The 14274-nt window shown below is 40.6% G+C and overlaps 1 protein-coding gene across 3 annotated transcripts; it reads left to right on the top strand.

Annotated features, from left to right (window-relative positions):
- Positions 1 to 168: 168 nt before the first annotated feature.
- On the top strand, positions 169 to 9157 carry LOC105106076 (zinc finger protein 260). Of its 3 annotated transcripts, none has more exons than XM_010999910.3 (6): positions 169 to 233; positions 459 to 538; positions 3882 to 4061; positions 5246 to 5372; positions 5666 to 5761; positions 6654 to 9157. In XM_010999910.3, the coding sequence occupies exons 3-6, from the start codon at positions 4047 to 4049 to the stop codon at positions 8531 to 8533; spliced, it is 2118 nt and encodes a 705-aa protein (XP_010998212.3). In that variant the 5' UTR covers positions 169 to 233; positions 459 to 538; positions 3882 to 4046; the 3' UTR covers positions 8534 to 9157. The 3 variants fall into 3 exon arrangements, with proteins under 3 accessions (XP_010998212.3, XP_010998213.3, XP_010998211.3); XM_010999911.3 differs by having other exon boundaries at positions 175 to 308; positions 6657 to 9157; XM_010999909.3 differs by having other exon boundaries at positions 175 to 308.
- Positions 9158 to 14274: the final 5117 nt, after the last annotated feature.

Raw genomic sequence — 14274 nt, 5'->3', positions numbered from 1 at the left:
AGATGGCGGCGCATGGTCCAAGATGGCCGCTCCCAACGTAACGTAAGGTAACGAAGTTGGCGCGGCCATATTGCACGGCAATAACGCCTCCAGGCCCCAGAATCCACCGCTCACTTCCAAAGTGGCCTTGAATCTGAGTAACGGCAGGGGCCCGCCGCTTACGTCAGTGGAAACGGAAGTGGCGTCCGAAGCTTGGCTTCCCGGGACGTACGGTCAGAGAATTGGCATTTGTGGTAAAGTTAAATTTCTGCGAGCTGCTTTAAGAATCTCGCGTGGTGGGAGTTCGGTGACTTGAGATGTGGTTTGTGGTGGGTGCTCCTGGAGGATTGTTCTTTAAAGCGGCCTGGTAGTTTGGGGGGCGTTGTGGGCGACTTGGGCAGGCATCAGTGTGAGGGAGGGGGTTGAGGAAGAACCGAGAGACTCTTCCCCATCTAATCAATACATGGAACTGTTGGCAGTGACAGGTCGACTCCGGATCGCCCCCGTAGGCGGTGCAGCGAGGCGTTGGAAGAGCCAGTGAGCAAAGGAGCCCATCTGGGTACCGTATACATTTTGTTGGCATTGTAAATAGTGTTTTTCTCCCTTTAAATCTTGTTGTTTGAGTATGAAACTGCAATGAATGTTTCTATTGATCTTAAAACAGTTGCTTAGTGACGGTTTTGTTTCTTCTTTTCCAATCTTCATTCCTTCCATTTTTCCTGTTGTACTGTTCAGGGTTTGATCTGACTAAAGGTTCTCAGAGTGGTTATCCTTGTTGTGTTCCTAAGTTTTAAGAAATGCTGTGGATTTTTTTTTTTTTTGGTAGATACTCTATCAAGTTAAGAAAGTTCTTGTCTATTTCTAGTTCATAGGATTTTTTAAAAATTGTGATTGGCTATGGTATCTTATTACATGTCTTCATCTATTGAGATAATTAAATAGTCTATTACACTATTACGTTCCTGTAAAAAAAAAAGCTATCTGTAAATTGTATAATTCTTCCTATGTTCAGTTTCTTAGTATCCTTCCTATATGGCAGTGAATATGGTTTCCTAGTATTTTATGTAGGATTTTTATTAGGTTGGCCTATAAATTTCTTTGACATATTGTCCTTGAAATCCAGATCTGTTTTCTTCAGTTCTGTTATATCCGGCCTAAGACAGAGTTGCACTGTCCTTCAGGGTTCTCAGCAATGTAATATTGAGAGTATTTAAGCTGTGTTATTATATTTATAGGGTGTCCTGGCATCTCTACATTATTCTCAGTGTTAAATTAATTTTTTATAACCAGAGTTAATTCTTTAACAGTCAACACTGGTTAGAGTAGCCAAGAGACCCAGCTGGGATTTTGCGTGAAGATGAAGTTTCAAAACGAGAGACGTGAATTTGAGATTTCAGTTGAGGCTTCATTGCAGTTTAAGGACATGGATTTCGTCTTCAGAAGTAGACAGCCTGTATTTGTTTTGCTTTTCTTAGGCAAGAGCTAAGAAAATTGAAGTGTAATTTACATACAATAACATTCACCTGTTCTTCAGGTGCAATTCGATGAGTTTCCCAAAGGTGTACCACTGTGTAACCACCGCTGTAATCAATACATAGAGCTTTCCCATCAACCCCAAAAGTCCCCTGTGCCTCTGTATATTGAGACCATACCCCCCATCCTCTGTTCGCTCACAATCACTTACGTGCTTTCTATAGTTTTGTATATTCTAATACTTCATACAATTGAATTATGGTAGGAAGTCGTTGACTTTCACTTAGAATAATGTTTTTGAGAGTCAGCCATGGTTTTGCATGTATCATTAGTTCATTCCTTTCTGCCGCTGAGTTAATGTTCAGCAGTGCAGATGAGTCACAATATTACCTATTTCCAAGTTGATGGATATTTTGGATTTGGGGGAGTACGTTTTGGATATTATGGGTGAAGCTGCAGTGTACACTGATGTTCAAGTCAAAATGGCTGTACCATTTTGTCGTTTTGTATTTTCACTCGCAATGCATGAGAGTTTTTTTTTCTTCACATCCTTGTCAGTACTTAGAATTTTCAGTCTTTTAAATTATAGCCATCCTAGCAGGTTGGTAGGAATATTTTATTTAGATTTTAATTTGCTTTTATCATATAACTTAAAGCAATCTTTCATATGCTTTTTTGCCATCTTTTTTTTTTTTTGGTGAAATGTCTGTTTGAAGCTTTTGTTCCTTTTTTACTGGATTGTTTCTTTTATTAAGTTGGAAAAGTTCTTCATACTCTTCAGATATATATTTTTTAGTCAGGTACATGCTTTGTTATTATTTTACTGTAGCCTCTGGCTTGATTCTTCATTTTTTAGAGGTGTCTTTTGAATATCAAAAATTATTAAAATTGAGGAATTCTAATTTAGCAACTTTTCCTTTTATCCTGCTTTTTTATACCCTATTTAAGAAACGTTAGCCTCACTTAAAATTTTTCTTTGGTTTCTTCTAAAAGTTTTATAGTTTTATCTCTTACATTGGTAATCCATTTTGAGTTAATTTTGGTTTGAGGCAAACATGAATAGCCTATTGTTTCAATGTTAATTTTTTTTTCTCTCATGCTCTTGCTTTTCTCTTGTTGAATATGTGTAATGTGTAATACATTCCGTGTGTGTGTGTGTAAATGTCCTAGCCTGCCAGTTCTATCCCTTTTGTCATTTTTGTCTCTCTAGCTTGAATTTTTCCCCTGACTATGGGTCTTTTTTTTTTCTTCTTCTTCTTTGCCTGTCTAGTGATTTGTTTTTGTTGACATATATTTTATTTACAATCTGTTAGTTTCTGGTGTACAGCATAGTGATTCAGTATATGTGTGTGTATATATATATATATTTTTTCTTTTTCATATTCTTTTCCATTATAGGTTATTACAAGATATTCCCTGTGCCTATACAGTAGGACCTTGTTGTTTAGTGTCTAGTAATTGTTGATTGGCTGTCAGATTATTGTCAGTTTCACATTGTTATTTACAGGACTTTCTTTTAGTCCTTTAAATACTTCTGAGGTTTGTTCTGGGATGTGGTCAGGTTACTTTGAAATGGTTTGAGTCTTCAGAGACTTCCTTTTAAACTTTGTTAGGTGGGGCCAGATCAGTCTTTTGTCTAGGATTACTTTGTCCCTGTTACTGAGGCAGCACTCTTCTGAGGACTTCATTTGAAGTCCCTTTATATTAGAAGGTCTTTCCACCCTGGCTAGGGGGAACACGAACTAGTCCTGATCTTGTGTAAGTTCTAGGAATTGTTCCACCTGCTCCTTTCAAGTGGCTTTGTGGTTTTTCCAGTTCATCAGTCCTTTGCCAGAGACTCAAAGAAGCCCTCTGCACATCTACAGAGTGTGTTTTCTCTCTGTCTCTTTTTCTGGTGTGCTGCCTGGCAAACTCTAGCCACCTTTGCTTCCTCAGACTTTGAATTCTGTATCATGAACTTAGCAAGACTGCTGGGCTCTTTGGGGGTTCCTTCTCCCTGTGCTATAGCCTGCAGAGTCTCACCGGGCTTTGAGCTGCAGCACACAAAGGTCTCACCTTGTTTGTTTACCTTTTTCTTTGACTTCTGGCTCTTAAGATAGTTGTTCTAGATATTTTTCCTAATTTTTTTTTGGTTGGTTAAGGTGAAAGCATAATTCTGGTAGTTCTCCTGGGAATCAGAGGATTTATTGACTCTGAGGGTTTGTGTTTTTGTTCTTGCTCCACCAGTTACTAGCTGTTGGGTTTTAGCGAGGTGCTAGACCTTTCCTCTCTTGCTTTTTTCTAAAATGGAATAATTGTCATCTGTACCTTATAGGATTGTTGTGAGGGTCATGTGAGAAAAGAACATGCTTAAAGCAGTTCCTTGCTTGTATAGGAGCTTGTTTTTATCATTATTTTCATGCCAAACAAATCTTTTCTTGAATCCATAGATGCTGGCTTCCTAGAATGAGTCCACTCCTATAAAGAGGGGGAAACAAAGTAGAGCTCAAGCCCAGAAATTCATCCTTGCTGAAGGATACCATTGATGAGACACCATTACGAGGATTTCAGGACAGATCCTAAAAGTGGTGACTATTTCCTAAAAACTGTTAAAAATGACCAAGTCCCAGGTGAGCTGCTTGCTTGTTTTTTCCCAGTTTGTTTTCCATTTTAGATTTTCAGAAGTTTATAAAGCTGTGTACAATCAGAACAATATATATAGATATACCATGGCTGGGAGGGATGTGCTTAGACTGGGAGACAGAATAAATGATGCTGAATAGCCAATCAGGAAGGGAGATGTATCTCCATGTCTTAGGGTCCTGCAAGGTGCTAATAATTAGAACATTGCCATGTAAGCAACAGGATCCAGAAATGAGTTGCACACATTTCTCCGGTAATACTGGAAACCATCACAAAAGAATAAAAACATGTTACAAGGTTTACTTTGTATATAAGGAGGAAGCACATGAATTCCTTGAGATCAGTAAATATTTCTTGGAGATTGAGTATGAAGATGGGTCTTCTTCTTCCTTGTTTCTCATCCAGATGGTGGCCCAAGTGAAAAGTCATCTTCCTGAGGAAATGTGGGAGATGTAATGGATACAGCTAGAAAACTTTAAAAAATCTCTTTATCTATAAAAAGAAGATAATAATAGTGCTTACATGAATGTTATTGTGCAGATTACTGTTGTTTGGAAGATGTTTAGAATGATGCATAGCACATAGTGAGAGCTCTGTTTGTCTTTCTTTTTAGTATCCTGATTTAATATATAGTACAATTTCTAATAGGCAGTTCTGAGCATAGCACCCTTTTGTATATGAAAAACACTGCAGTGGCTACCCAGTGTCTGCAGGAAATGTGCACACTTGCTCCAAGACCTGTACCTGCCTGTCACCTGGGCATCTGTCCTCTCCAGCCTCTTCGCCTGTCTCATTGAACTACATGCAGTTCCTTGAACTCAAATAGATCAGAAAGCATTTGACAGCAGGATCATGCTTTATTTCCTTTTTTATTGCAAACTTTATAGTAACATTCAATGCTTGTAAGGTAGGTTGCAGATGGTTTTTAGGTAGTTTAGAGTTTGCATGATGTTTTCTATTGGGCGAACGAGTGAGTGAAGAAGGGAATGAAGAATGCACAAAGAAAGGATAGTTTTAATGAATTTAGCCCACAAAATGTAAATCAAAGCTAGGAACAAAAATATTATTTATACATTTTCATACTAAAAATAATCAGAACAATATCCTTTAGATCTTTACTATTTTATTCTAGTCTACTGACTCCAGATTAAAAAGGATTATGTTATCACAGGGCTCACTGTCATTCAGGGACGTGGCTGTGGATTTCACCTGGGAAGAGTGGCAGCTACTAGACACTGTTCAGAAGAACCTCTTCCGGGATGTGATGTTGGAAAATTATAGCAACCTGCTGTCATTGGGTAAGGACAGCTTTCCTCAGTATCTCAGCATACGCACATTAATCGACTATCTTTTCCCCGCTGCTGCGATTTATGGGTACTCTGATATCCTCAGTGATTTTGGACTTGGCCTAGTGTAGGTGGGTAACAGAGCTTATTTTATTTATTGTCATACAGTGACTGTGCTTAATTTCATTCTCCAAGTGAAATGTTTGCATTTTGCTGAGATTTAAACTATACGTTCCCTGAAACAGAACTTTTTTTCACAGGCCCTGACACTGCTCAGGTTCTCTGTCATTACCCCTCCTTGACAGGTTATCAAGTTAGCAAGCCAGAAGCACTGGTGCCCTTGGAGGAAGGAAGAGAACAAGGAATAGTGGAGAGGGAATTCCCAAGCCAGTGCAGTCCGGGTGAGTGCAACCAGTGCAGTGGGAATTCACGCAAGCAAAGTAGCAGCTGGTCATTGTTGAGCTGGGACCCTTGTTAACTTATTTTAATATTTTTTTCATAGTCTCTGAACCTTTAGAGGTGACTGTGAGTGAAAAGAGGTCTTCAGTACGAAAGGTGCCTGCTTCCTCCCTTGCCACACTTCCACATATGGCTCTCTTGTGCCAGCCACTGAGATTTACCTCCTTTTATCTACCTGGGTCAAATCTATGCCTATTTCACTTGGTCCCTCCTTTTTTACTTGGCTGTTCTTCTATTGTAGCCTGATAGACACAACCAGCCTCCTTCACCTTTTATCCATATTCATAGACCTCTTCTATTATGTTCCAGTGTTTAATGACACTCATGTCCTTCAGTTCGTTACTTCTTACTGTTTCTTGTATTGGATCCCTCAGACTTAATATTGTGCACCTGCTGTATCACTTTCTCCATCACTTTGGGGGGTTTTTTTGTTTATTTTTTGTTTTCATTGACGTATCGTCAGTTACAATGTATCAATTTCTGGTGTACAGCACAATGACCCAGTCATGCATATACATGCATATATTCATTTTCATATTCTTTTTCATAGTTTCTCCATCTCTTTGGATATGTAAGTTTTTTTGATGGAAAATAACACTATTTTATATGCAGCTCCAGATAAACAATTATTAATGATGAAAACAACTCAAAATTAATTTTTTCTTATAATTGAAGATGCAGTGATACAATGCAAATACAGGCACTTTGAATCACATAAAAACTTGAAGCCACTTGAGTTGTGTGCCCTTCACAAGTTATAGGAAATCTGACTTTGAGATTTCATCCCTCTCCATTTCATGATTCTGCGAGTATTGATTTTTTTTTTTTTCCTAGAAGTAATGTGGCAAGTTTGTGATTGGCCTCAGGAAGATAATGAGAAGGATGGACCTGTGGAGAGAGGTCATGAAAACAGTGCATGGGGGAAAATATTTTCTTTGAGCGAAAACATTCTGCCATTTATAGAAAGACCCCCTAAATGTGTCTCAAGAGGAATAAGTTTGAAACAAAATTCAGATTCAAGTTTTCAGAGTAGAAACTATGCAAAAATGAACTCTGATGAGTTAAATGGTCATGGGAAGTCATTTTTCCATAATCTGCATGAAACCGCCCACATTCAAGCCCAGTGCTATGAACATAATTTATGTGTGAGGTCTTTCAGCACAGTAACAAATCTTAAAAGACATCACAGAATTCACACAGAAGGGAAACCTTATGAATGCAGTGAATGCCCCAGATCCTTCAGGTATAAGTCAAAGCTCGTAATACACCGGAGAACTCATACGGGAGAGAAGCCGCACAGGTGCAGTGAATGTCAGAGAGGTTTCAGTACAAAATGTCATCTCACACTGCACCAGAGAACTCACACAGGAGAGAAACCGTATGACTGTATCGAGTGTCAGAAATCCTTTAGAACAAAATATCATCTCATTCTACACCATAGGACCCACACAGGAGAGAAACCCTACGAATGCAAAGAGTGTGGAAGAGCTTACAGGGAAAAGGCGAAGCTCAGATTACATTACAGAACACATACAGGGGAGAAACCGTTTGAGTGTACCGATTGTGGGAAAGGTTTTATGCAGAAGTCAAACCTGACTATCCATCAAAGAACCCATACAGGAGAGAAACCCTATGGATGTGAAGAATGTGGGAAGGCCTTCTCTAGTAAGTCTCAGCTTGTGGTTCACCAGCGAATTCATACGGGAGAAAAATCCTGTGAATGTAGGGAATGTGGGAAAACGTTCAGTAAAAACTCGCACCTCATAATGCATCAGAAGATTCATATGGGAGAGAAACCTTATGAATGCAGTGAATGTGGAAAAGCTTTTGTACACACATCACAACTCATTCTACATCAGAGAACCCATACAGGAAGAAAACCTTATGAGTGCAACGAATGTGGGAAAGCTTTTAATAAAAAGTCACACTTCATAACCCATCAGAGAATTCACACAGGAGAGAAGCCTTATGAATGCAGTCAATGTGGGAAAGCCTTTATAGACAAGTCACAGCTTATTGCTCATAGAAGAACTCATACAGGAGAGAAGCCTTATGAGTGCCAGGAATGTGGGAAAGCCTTTAATAAAAAGTCATCCCTCATAACGCATCAGAGGATTCATACAGGAGAGAAACCTTATGAATGCAGTGAATGTGGAAAAGCTTTTATAGACAAATCACATCTCATTGTCCATCAGAGAACTCATACAGGAGAGAGGCCCTACGAATGCAGTGAGTGTGGAAAAGCCTTCATACGAAAGGCAATGCTCATTGTCCATCAGAGGACACATACAGGAGAGAAACCCTTTGTATGTCTCGAATGCCAAAAAGCCTTTAGCAGTATGGCAATGCTCAGCAGACATCACTTGATTCATACGGGAGAGAAACCCCACGGATGCAATGAATGCGGGAAAGCTTTCCGCCAAAAAAGCCATCTTACTATCCATCAGCGATGCCATACTGGAGAGAAACCCTATGGATGCATTCCATGTGGTCAAATCTTCAACCAGAAGTCACAGCTCATTAGACATCAGAGACGTCACATGGGAGAGAAGCTATATCAGTGTACTCAGTGTGGGAAGGCCTTTTTTGAGAAATCATACCTCAATGTCCATCACAGAAGTCATGCAGGGCAGAAGCCTTATGAGTGTCGTGAGTGTGGGAAAACCTCCTCTGTCCAGTTCTTTGTCACTTCACACGAGGAAATCCATACCTGAAAGAAATCTCAGGAACACAGTGAGCGACAAAGACTTTCATGAGATGCTAGATCTCACTGAATACAAGAGAATTCTCACAAGTCACCCTATGAGGGCAGAGAAAGGGTACTTTTCCATTAATTTTGGTCTTTGTTAAGTTTCAGAAAACTTACCCAGAAATCTTTTAAATGCAGTGAATATAGGAAAATTGTCTACTACCAATGTAGCCTAATATTCCATTAGAAAAAGGCAATATTGAGTTGAAAAGTTGAAATCGTTTCTTGAGAAAAGAAATCCCATTATACATCACACCGAAATGGAACCTTTTGAGTACAACAAATGTTTCTTATAGGCCATCATAAAGTAGTCAGTTTTCATGAGGAAAAGTCTCACAAATGTTGTGAACGCCTTCCAAACAATTGAGTTTTCATACCAAAGAACACAGACGACTGAAGACTTGTGATAAAGGATGCCTCTGGCATGAAGTCCAAACTTACTGTGCAGCAGATATTTATTAAGGACTACTATAGTATAATGATGGTGGGAAAGGTGGTTCACATAGAAACAGTTTCATAATGAAAATTCTGATCCTGTCACATTGCTCTGTATTTATAGAAAGTGTAACATAAACAGCTGCTTAACACATATTTTGCATGTTTTATGTATTATATACTCTCTTCTTACAATAAAGCTAGAGAAAAGAAAATGTTATTAAGAAAGTCATAAGGAAGAGAAATTATGTTTACAGTACTGTCCTAGTTGGGAGGGCGCAGCTCAGTGGTAGAGCACCTGCTTAGCATGCACAGGGTCCTGGGTTCAATCCCCAGGACCTCTATGAAAAGAAATAAATAAACCTAATTACCCCCCCCCCCCAAGAAAAAGAAAAAAATTATTTAAAGTACTGCACAGTACTTATCAACACTGCAAGTTTACGTCAGCTGTTTATAAGATGAATCATCTCATGCATTGATAAAAAAGCAGCAGCAATATGATTGCCTCATGGTAGCTAGCCTATACACTAATGAATACATTGTTAGAAAATATTTATGGACTACAGTGTTACAGTCATATTCATAATACAGTATTGGGAGCACTTACATTTTTTCTTAAGATACTGAATATAGTTCCCTGTGCTATACAGCAGGCCCTTGTTGGTTATCTGTTTTATACATTATAGTATATATATAGTATTTAGCATCCACAAATCCCAAACTCTCAATTTATCCTGCCTCTCGCCCCATAAGTTTGTTTTCTATGTCTGAGTCTGTTTCTGTTTTGTAAATAAGTTCATTTGTGTCACTTTAGATTCCACATATAAGTGGTATCCTATGTTATTTATTTTTTTGGCTTACTTCACTCAGTGTGATAATCACTAGGCCCGTCCAGGTTGCTGCAAATGGAATTATTTCATTCCTTTTTACTACTGAGTAATATTCCATTGTGTGTATGTATGTATATATGTCTATATCTCACAACTTTTTTATCCAGTCATCTGTCAGTGGACATTTAGGCTGGTAAACATTGGGATGCATGTATCTTTTTGAATTAGAGTTTCCTTGGGACATATGCTCAGGAGTGGAATTACTGGATCATATGTTGATATCTTTAGCCTCCTTTTCACCTGGTATGTTCCCTCCACTTTTTTTTTTTTTTAATGACATTCAGTTTTTTTGAAAAGACTTGGCAATGATCTCATAAAATATTCCCCATTTTGGATTTATCTGATTGTTTCTGGTATTTAACTGGTTCGTTTCAGTACATTTGAAAGTTGAGATGAAATAACAAATAACAAATTCCTAGAAAAAGTAGAAAATATGAACAACAAATTCAGAGGTCAGTTATAAGTCCAGGTTGTTATCAGCTATAAATTGGAGGTTTCCATGACCCCCTTCCTTTTAAGACTGGATTAACTTTCTGGAGCGGCTCACAGAACTCAGGAAAACAGTTTACTTACTGGATTACTGGTTTACTGTAAAGAAATATAACTCAGGAAAATCAAGAGATGCTTAGGGCAGGTATGTGGAAAGCGTTGTGCGGAACTTCCATACTTCCATGCTCTTTCTGGGCACACCATTCTCCTCAAATGTCCATGTGTTCACAGACTCAGAAGTGCTCCAAACCCTTTCCTTTGGGGTTTTTATGAAGGCCTCATTACACATGTACAGACACACACACAGATGACTTATTAATTCATTGGCCACTGGGGACTGACAGCCTCTTGCCCACATCTCCTCCCAGAGTGGGGAGGACTGAAAGTTCCATATCTCTCATTATGTGGCTGGTTCCCCTGGCAACCACCCTCTGTGCAGACTCCCCCTACTTTTGGCTTTGAAGTCACCCTGTTAATATAAAGCCAGGTGTGGTTCAAAGGGGCTTGTTATGATTAACAAAAGACACTTTTAAGACTCATTACTTAGGAAATTCCAAGTGTTTTAGGATCTCTATGCTACAAACTAGTCCATTGCACCAGCACACACTCTAAAAGGCAGGATCCCTCAGCACAGATGGTTCTCAAAACACATTTTTCCAGACCATGGTCTGCATATCAACTGAGTAACCTGTTGGGAATGCAGATTATTGCCCCCCCCCCCCGATTCAGAGAGGTCCTGTGGTGGGGCTCAGTAATCTAGGTTTTCAACATACACAGCAGAATTTGCTGCAGGCAGACAACAGGCAGGTCACATTAACATGACTGAGCCTGGGTCTCCACTTTGTCACTGGGGAATCACAAACTCCCCCTCTGTGAAGAGAGGCTTAAAACACTTCATGTGACAACACCAACCCACAGGTGGAGGCATTCAGGTAAAAAATAACTTTCTCTGATCAAGTGACTTTAGTTCTTTGATTTCCCAGGGTGTGTAGCAGGCTAGAGTTTGGAGTATGGCTGGTTGGTTTGATCTGTGGAGCCCACCTGATGCTTTCAAAACCACAGGACCTTGTATTAAGACAGGCTGGGATCTGGGACGCTTACCAGAGTGCTTGCACCTAGACAGACGTCCCCTGGAGCAACAGAATAAAAAAAAAAAAAATCAAAACAAAAAAACTATAAGGGAGTAAAAACTGCACACTTGCTCAGCTGGAGTAATGATGGACAAAAAAGGCAACAAGCCAACTGCCACTTCTGAGGTGTCAAGAGAAAAGCAGGGCACTGCGCATGATCCCTGCACACAACTCCACCAAGGGGGTGGGCAGACCACCTAAGCTACCCCTTCTGCCCGACCCACAGATCAACCCGTTGTTACCCGTTTTAAGGACCCAAGCAGCACTCCTGGAGCCAGGAAAGGTACCTGTTACTTGTTTTTGTCCCCTCTGCTGCAGCAGGAGCCCCAGTAAATCCTTGCCTGAAATTCTCCTTTAGCCTCTTACCAATTTCTGTTAGAGTCCAAGGGCCCGCGTTGGTGACGGTATCTACTTTTTCTGAGTTTAGGAGCCTCAACAGTTCCCATCATAAGGAGAGGATAAGTGGGTTCCAGATATTTGCCCCGGCCCCCTGTCGCTGGCCTGCCGCTAAAACTGGCTCCGTTTCTCTGCAAACATCGAGCCCATCGCGTCTGGACTTCTTAATATAAAGAAAGCATGTCCTTACTGTTGGTGCCTCCCTCCTACTGGCCCCAGGGCTTCCGCTTCCTTTTCCTCTTCCAGGACCTCTGCTTCCAAATATCCTAGCATTACTTCTCTGCTATGCGTGTGTCTACCGTGTCCCCCGCAGAGCACGCTGCCTTTTATCAGAAGTCTTCCCGGACGTCCTTCCCTGACTAGAGAACGCATTCTCTGCAGTACCAACAACCACAGTTCTCGCCTGGCCCACGATGCCCGGGGTCGCTGCGAGGTGCCCCTAACTTCCGTTGTCCAAAGCGGTACGACGGTTACGGCCGTTATAGAAGGGCCGGCGGTCCAGTGGTCCTGGGGTAGGGATAGACGGAGTCTGATATGCTACTGAGCATGCGTAGCGCCCCTAGCCTGCCGCGTTCTTCCGCAGAAGGGAGGCGGATGGGTCTGCGGAGCCGAACAAAGCCCTCGCTGTGCTCTGTACGGCACGTACTTCAAGATGGCCGCTCCCGCTGTGAAGTCGCTAGACGGGGGCGGCCATGTTGCTCACCAGGCATCCACGGTGCACAGATCTGTTCTTTGGGTGGTTGCGGCCCTTTACGTCAAACTACCCTGAGTGAGCTGAAAGGGGGCGGGGCCGGGGCGGGGCCGGAAGCGGAAGTGGGGTGTGGCATCCTTTTAAACCTGTGGCGCGCTGAGGAGGGTTCTAGCTGCTTGGATACAGTTGCTGTGTTGAAGAAAATGCCGAGGGAGGATGGTAGGGTGCATAATTGATGAAGGCAGCCTCGGGGCGTATGGCAGTTGGCTGGAGGCTCTGACTGTGATGAGTTATCGGAGAGGAGGCTTGGGTGTGAGTGAGTGGCAGCATCAAGAGAGTGGGCCAGCGGGGGCTAGGGATTACTCCTTGGGGACTTGCGAGTCAGTGTTTGAGAAACCTGACGGTCAGTGTTCCGTGGCAGTGTGAGTCATTGATAACTTCAGTATGGTGTGTCCACGAATGGGGTGACTTGGTTAAGGATGAGATCCCACTTGAGCGTGAGTGGTCGGACAGGTTCATTCGTGTTTGTGACTGAGTAGCTTGTCGGGTTTGTGCGTAGGTCTGAGAACTGCAGTGAATTGGGGGAAGTCTTGATGGGCAGGTGGAAGAGGGGGATGTTCAGTAATTTGAGTTCACCGCCTCGGATAATGGGAATAAGCTATCTGGGGGCGTAATTCTCACAGCTGACACGCAGTTTGTTTCGTCGTATCCAATCTCCTACTCAAAGCCTGTTTTCAGTTCTCCTTTAACCCCAAGTCGTCTTCTCTTCCGACTTTTTCTCTGAAAAATGAGAATACTTTGAAGTGATTAAAGTAAATTAATCTGCAATAATATATGTTATGAAAGGTGTGGCTTCTGCCTTTTTTATCTCTAAGGTTTTTGTATACTTCACTTGAGTATTTCGTTTCTGGCTGATCATGACGTAGACAGTAAGAAATAAGCAAGTTTCCCCAAAATATGCTGCCTGGAGATAACACTTGTTAAAATTTGGGTTCCTTATTTTAGGCTTCTTACGCTTATTGAAAAGTTATTATTAATTGAATGATTTCTTATCACTTGAGTTTAACATATACACATCCCTACATTACTAATTTAAAAAAAAATACTTTTAAGTATTCCATGAAGTAAATGTACTGTGTAATTTTGTCTGGTGTCACATTAAAATCATACATAAATTTGGGCAGAACGATCTATATTTTTAAAAAATTGAAGTATAGTTAATTTACAATGTCATATTAGTTTCTGGTGTGCAGCATAGTGATTCAGTTATATTCTTTTTCATTATAGGTTATTACATGATATTGAACTTTGTTCCCTGTGCTATACAGTAGGGAAGACTTGTTTATCCAGAAGACTTTAAAATGGAAAATGTAAACATGCAAGAGTAGAAGGCTTCAAAATTTCTTTTTAATTGAAATATCGTTGATTTACAATGTTGTGGAAAGCTTTAAATTTTTTAAACATTTTGTTGATTTCATTGCTTGCCTTTCCTTTTTCTCCCCCCTTGGGAATATTTCTTTTTTGGGGGGAGAGTGGGTTTAATTAGGTTTATTTATTTTTATTTATCTATTTTTCAACAGAGGTACTGGGGATTGAATCCAGGACCTTGTGCATGTGATGCACGCACGGTAACACTAAGCTATACCCTCCCCACTCTTGGGAATATTTCTAATCA

This window comes from Camelus dromedarius, chromosome 9 (genome assembly GCF_036321535.1).
Source record: "Camelus dromedarius isolate mCamDro1 chromosome 9, mCamDro1.pat, whole genome shotgun sequence".
Lineage (NCBI taxonomy): Eukaryota > Metazoa > Chordata > Mammalia > Artiodactyla > Camelidae > Camelus > Camelus dromedarius.
The sequence above is the reverse complement of the archived record's forward strand: the minus strand, read 5'-3'. Positions and strand labels throughout refer to the sequence as shown.

Coding starts and splice junctions, on each gene's coding strand:
- LOC105106076 (XM_010999910.3), top strand. Junction 5,373..5,665: donor TAGCAACCTGCTGTCATTGG/GTAAGGACAGCT, acceptor CCTCCTTGACAG/GTTATCAAGTTAGCAAGCCA. Junction 5,762..6,653: donor CCCAAGCCAGTGCAGTCCGG/GTGAGTGCAACC, acceptor TTTTTTTCCTAG/AAGTAATGTGGCAAGTTTGT.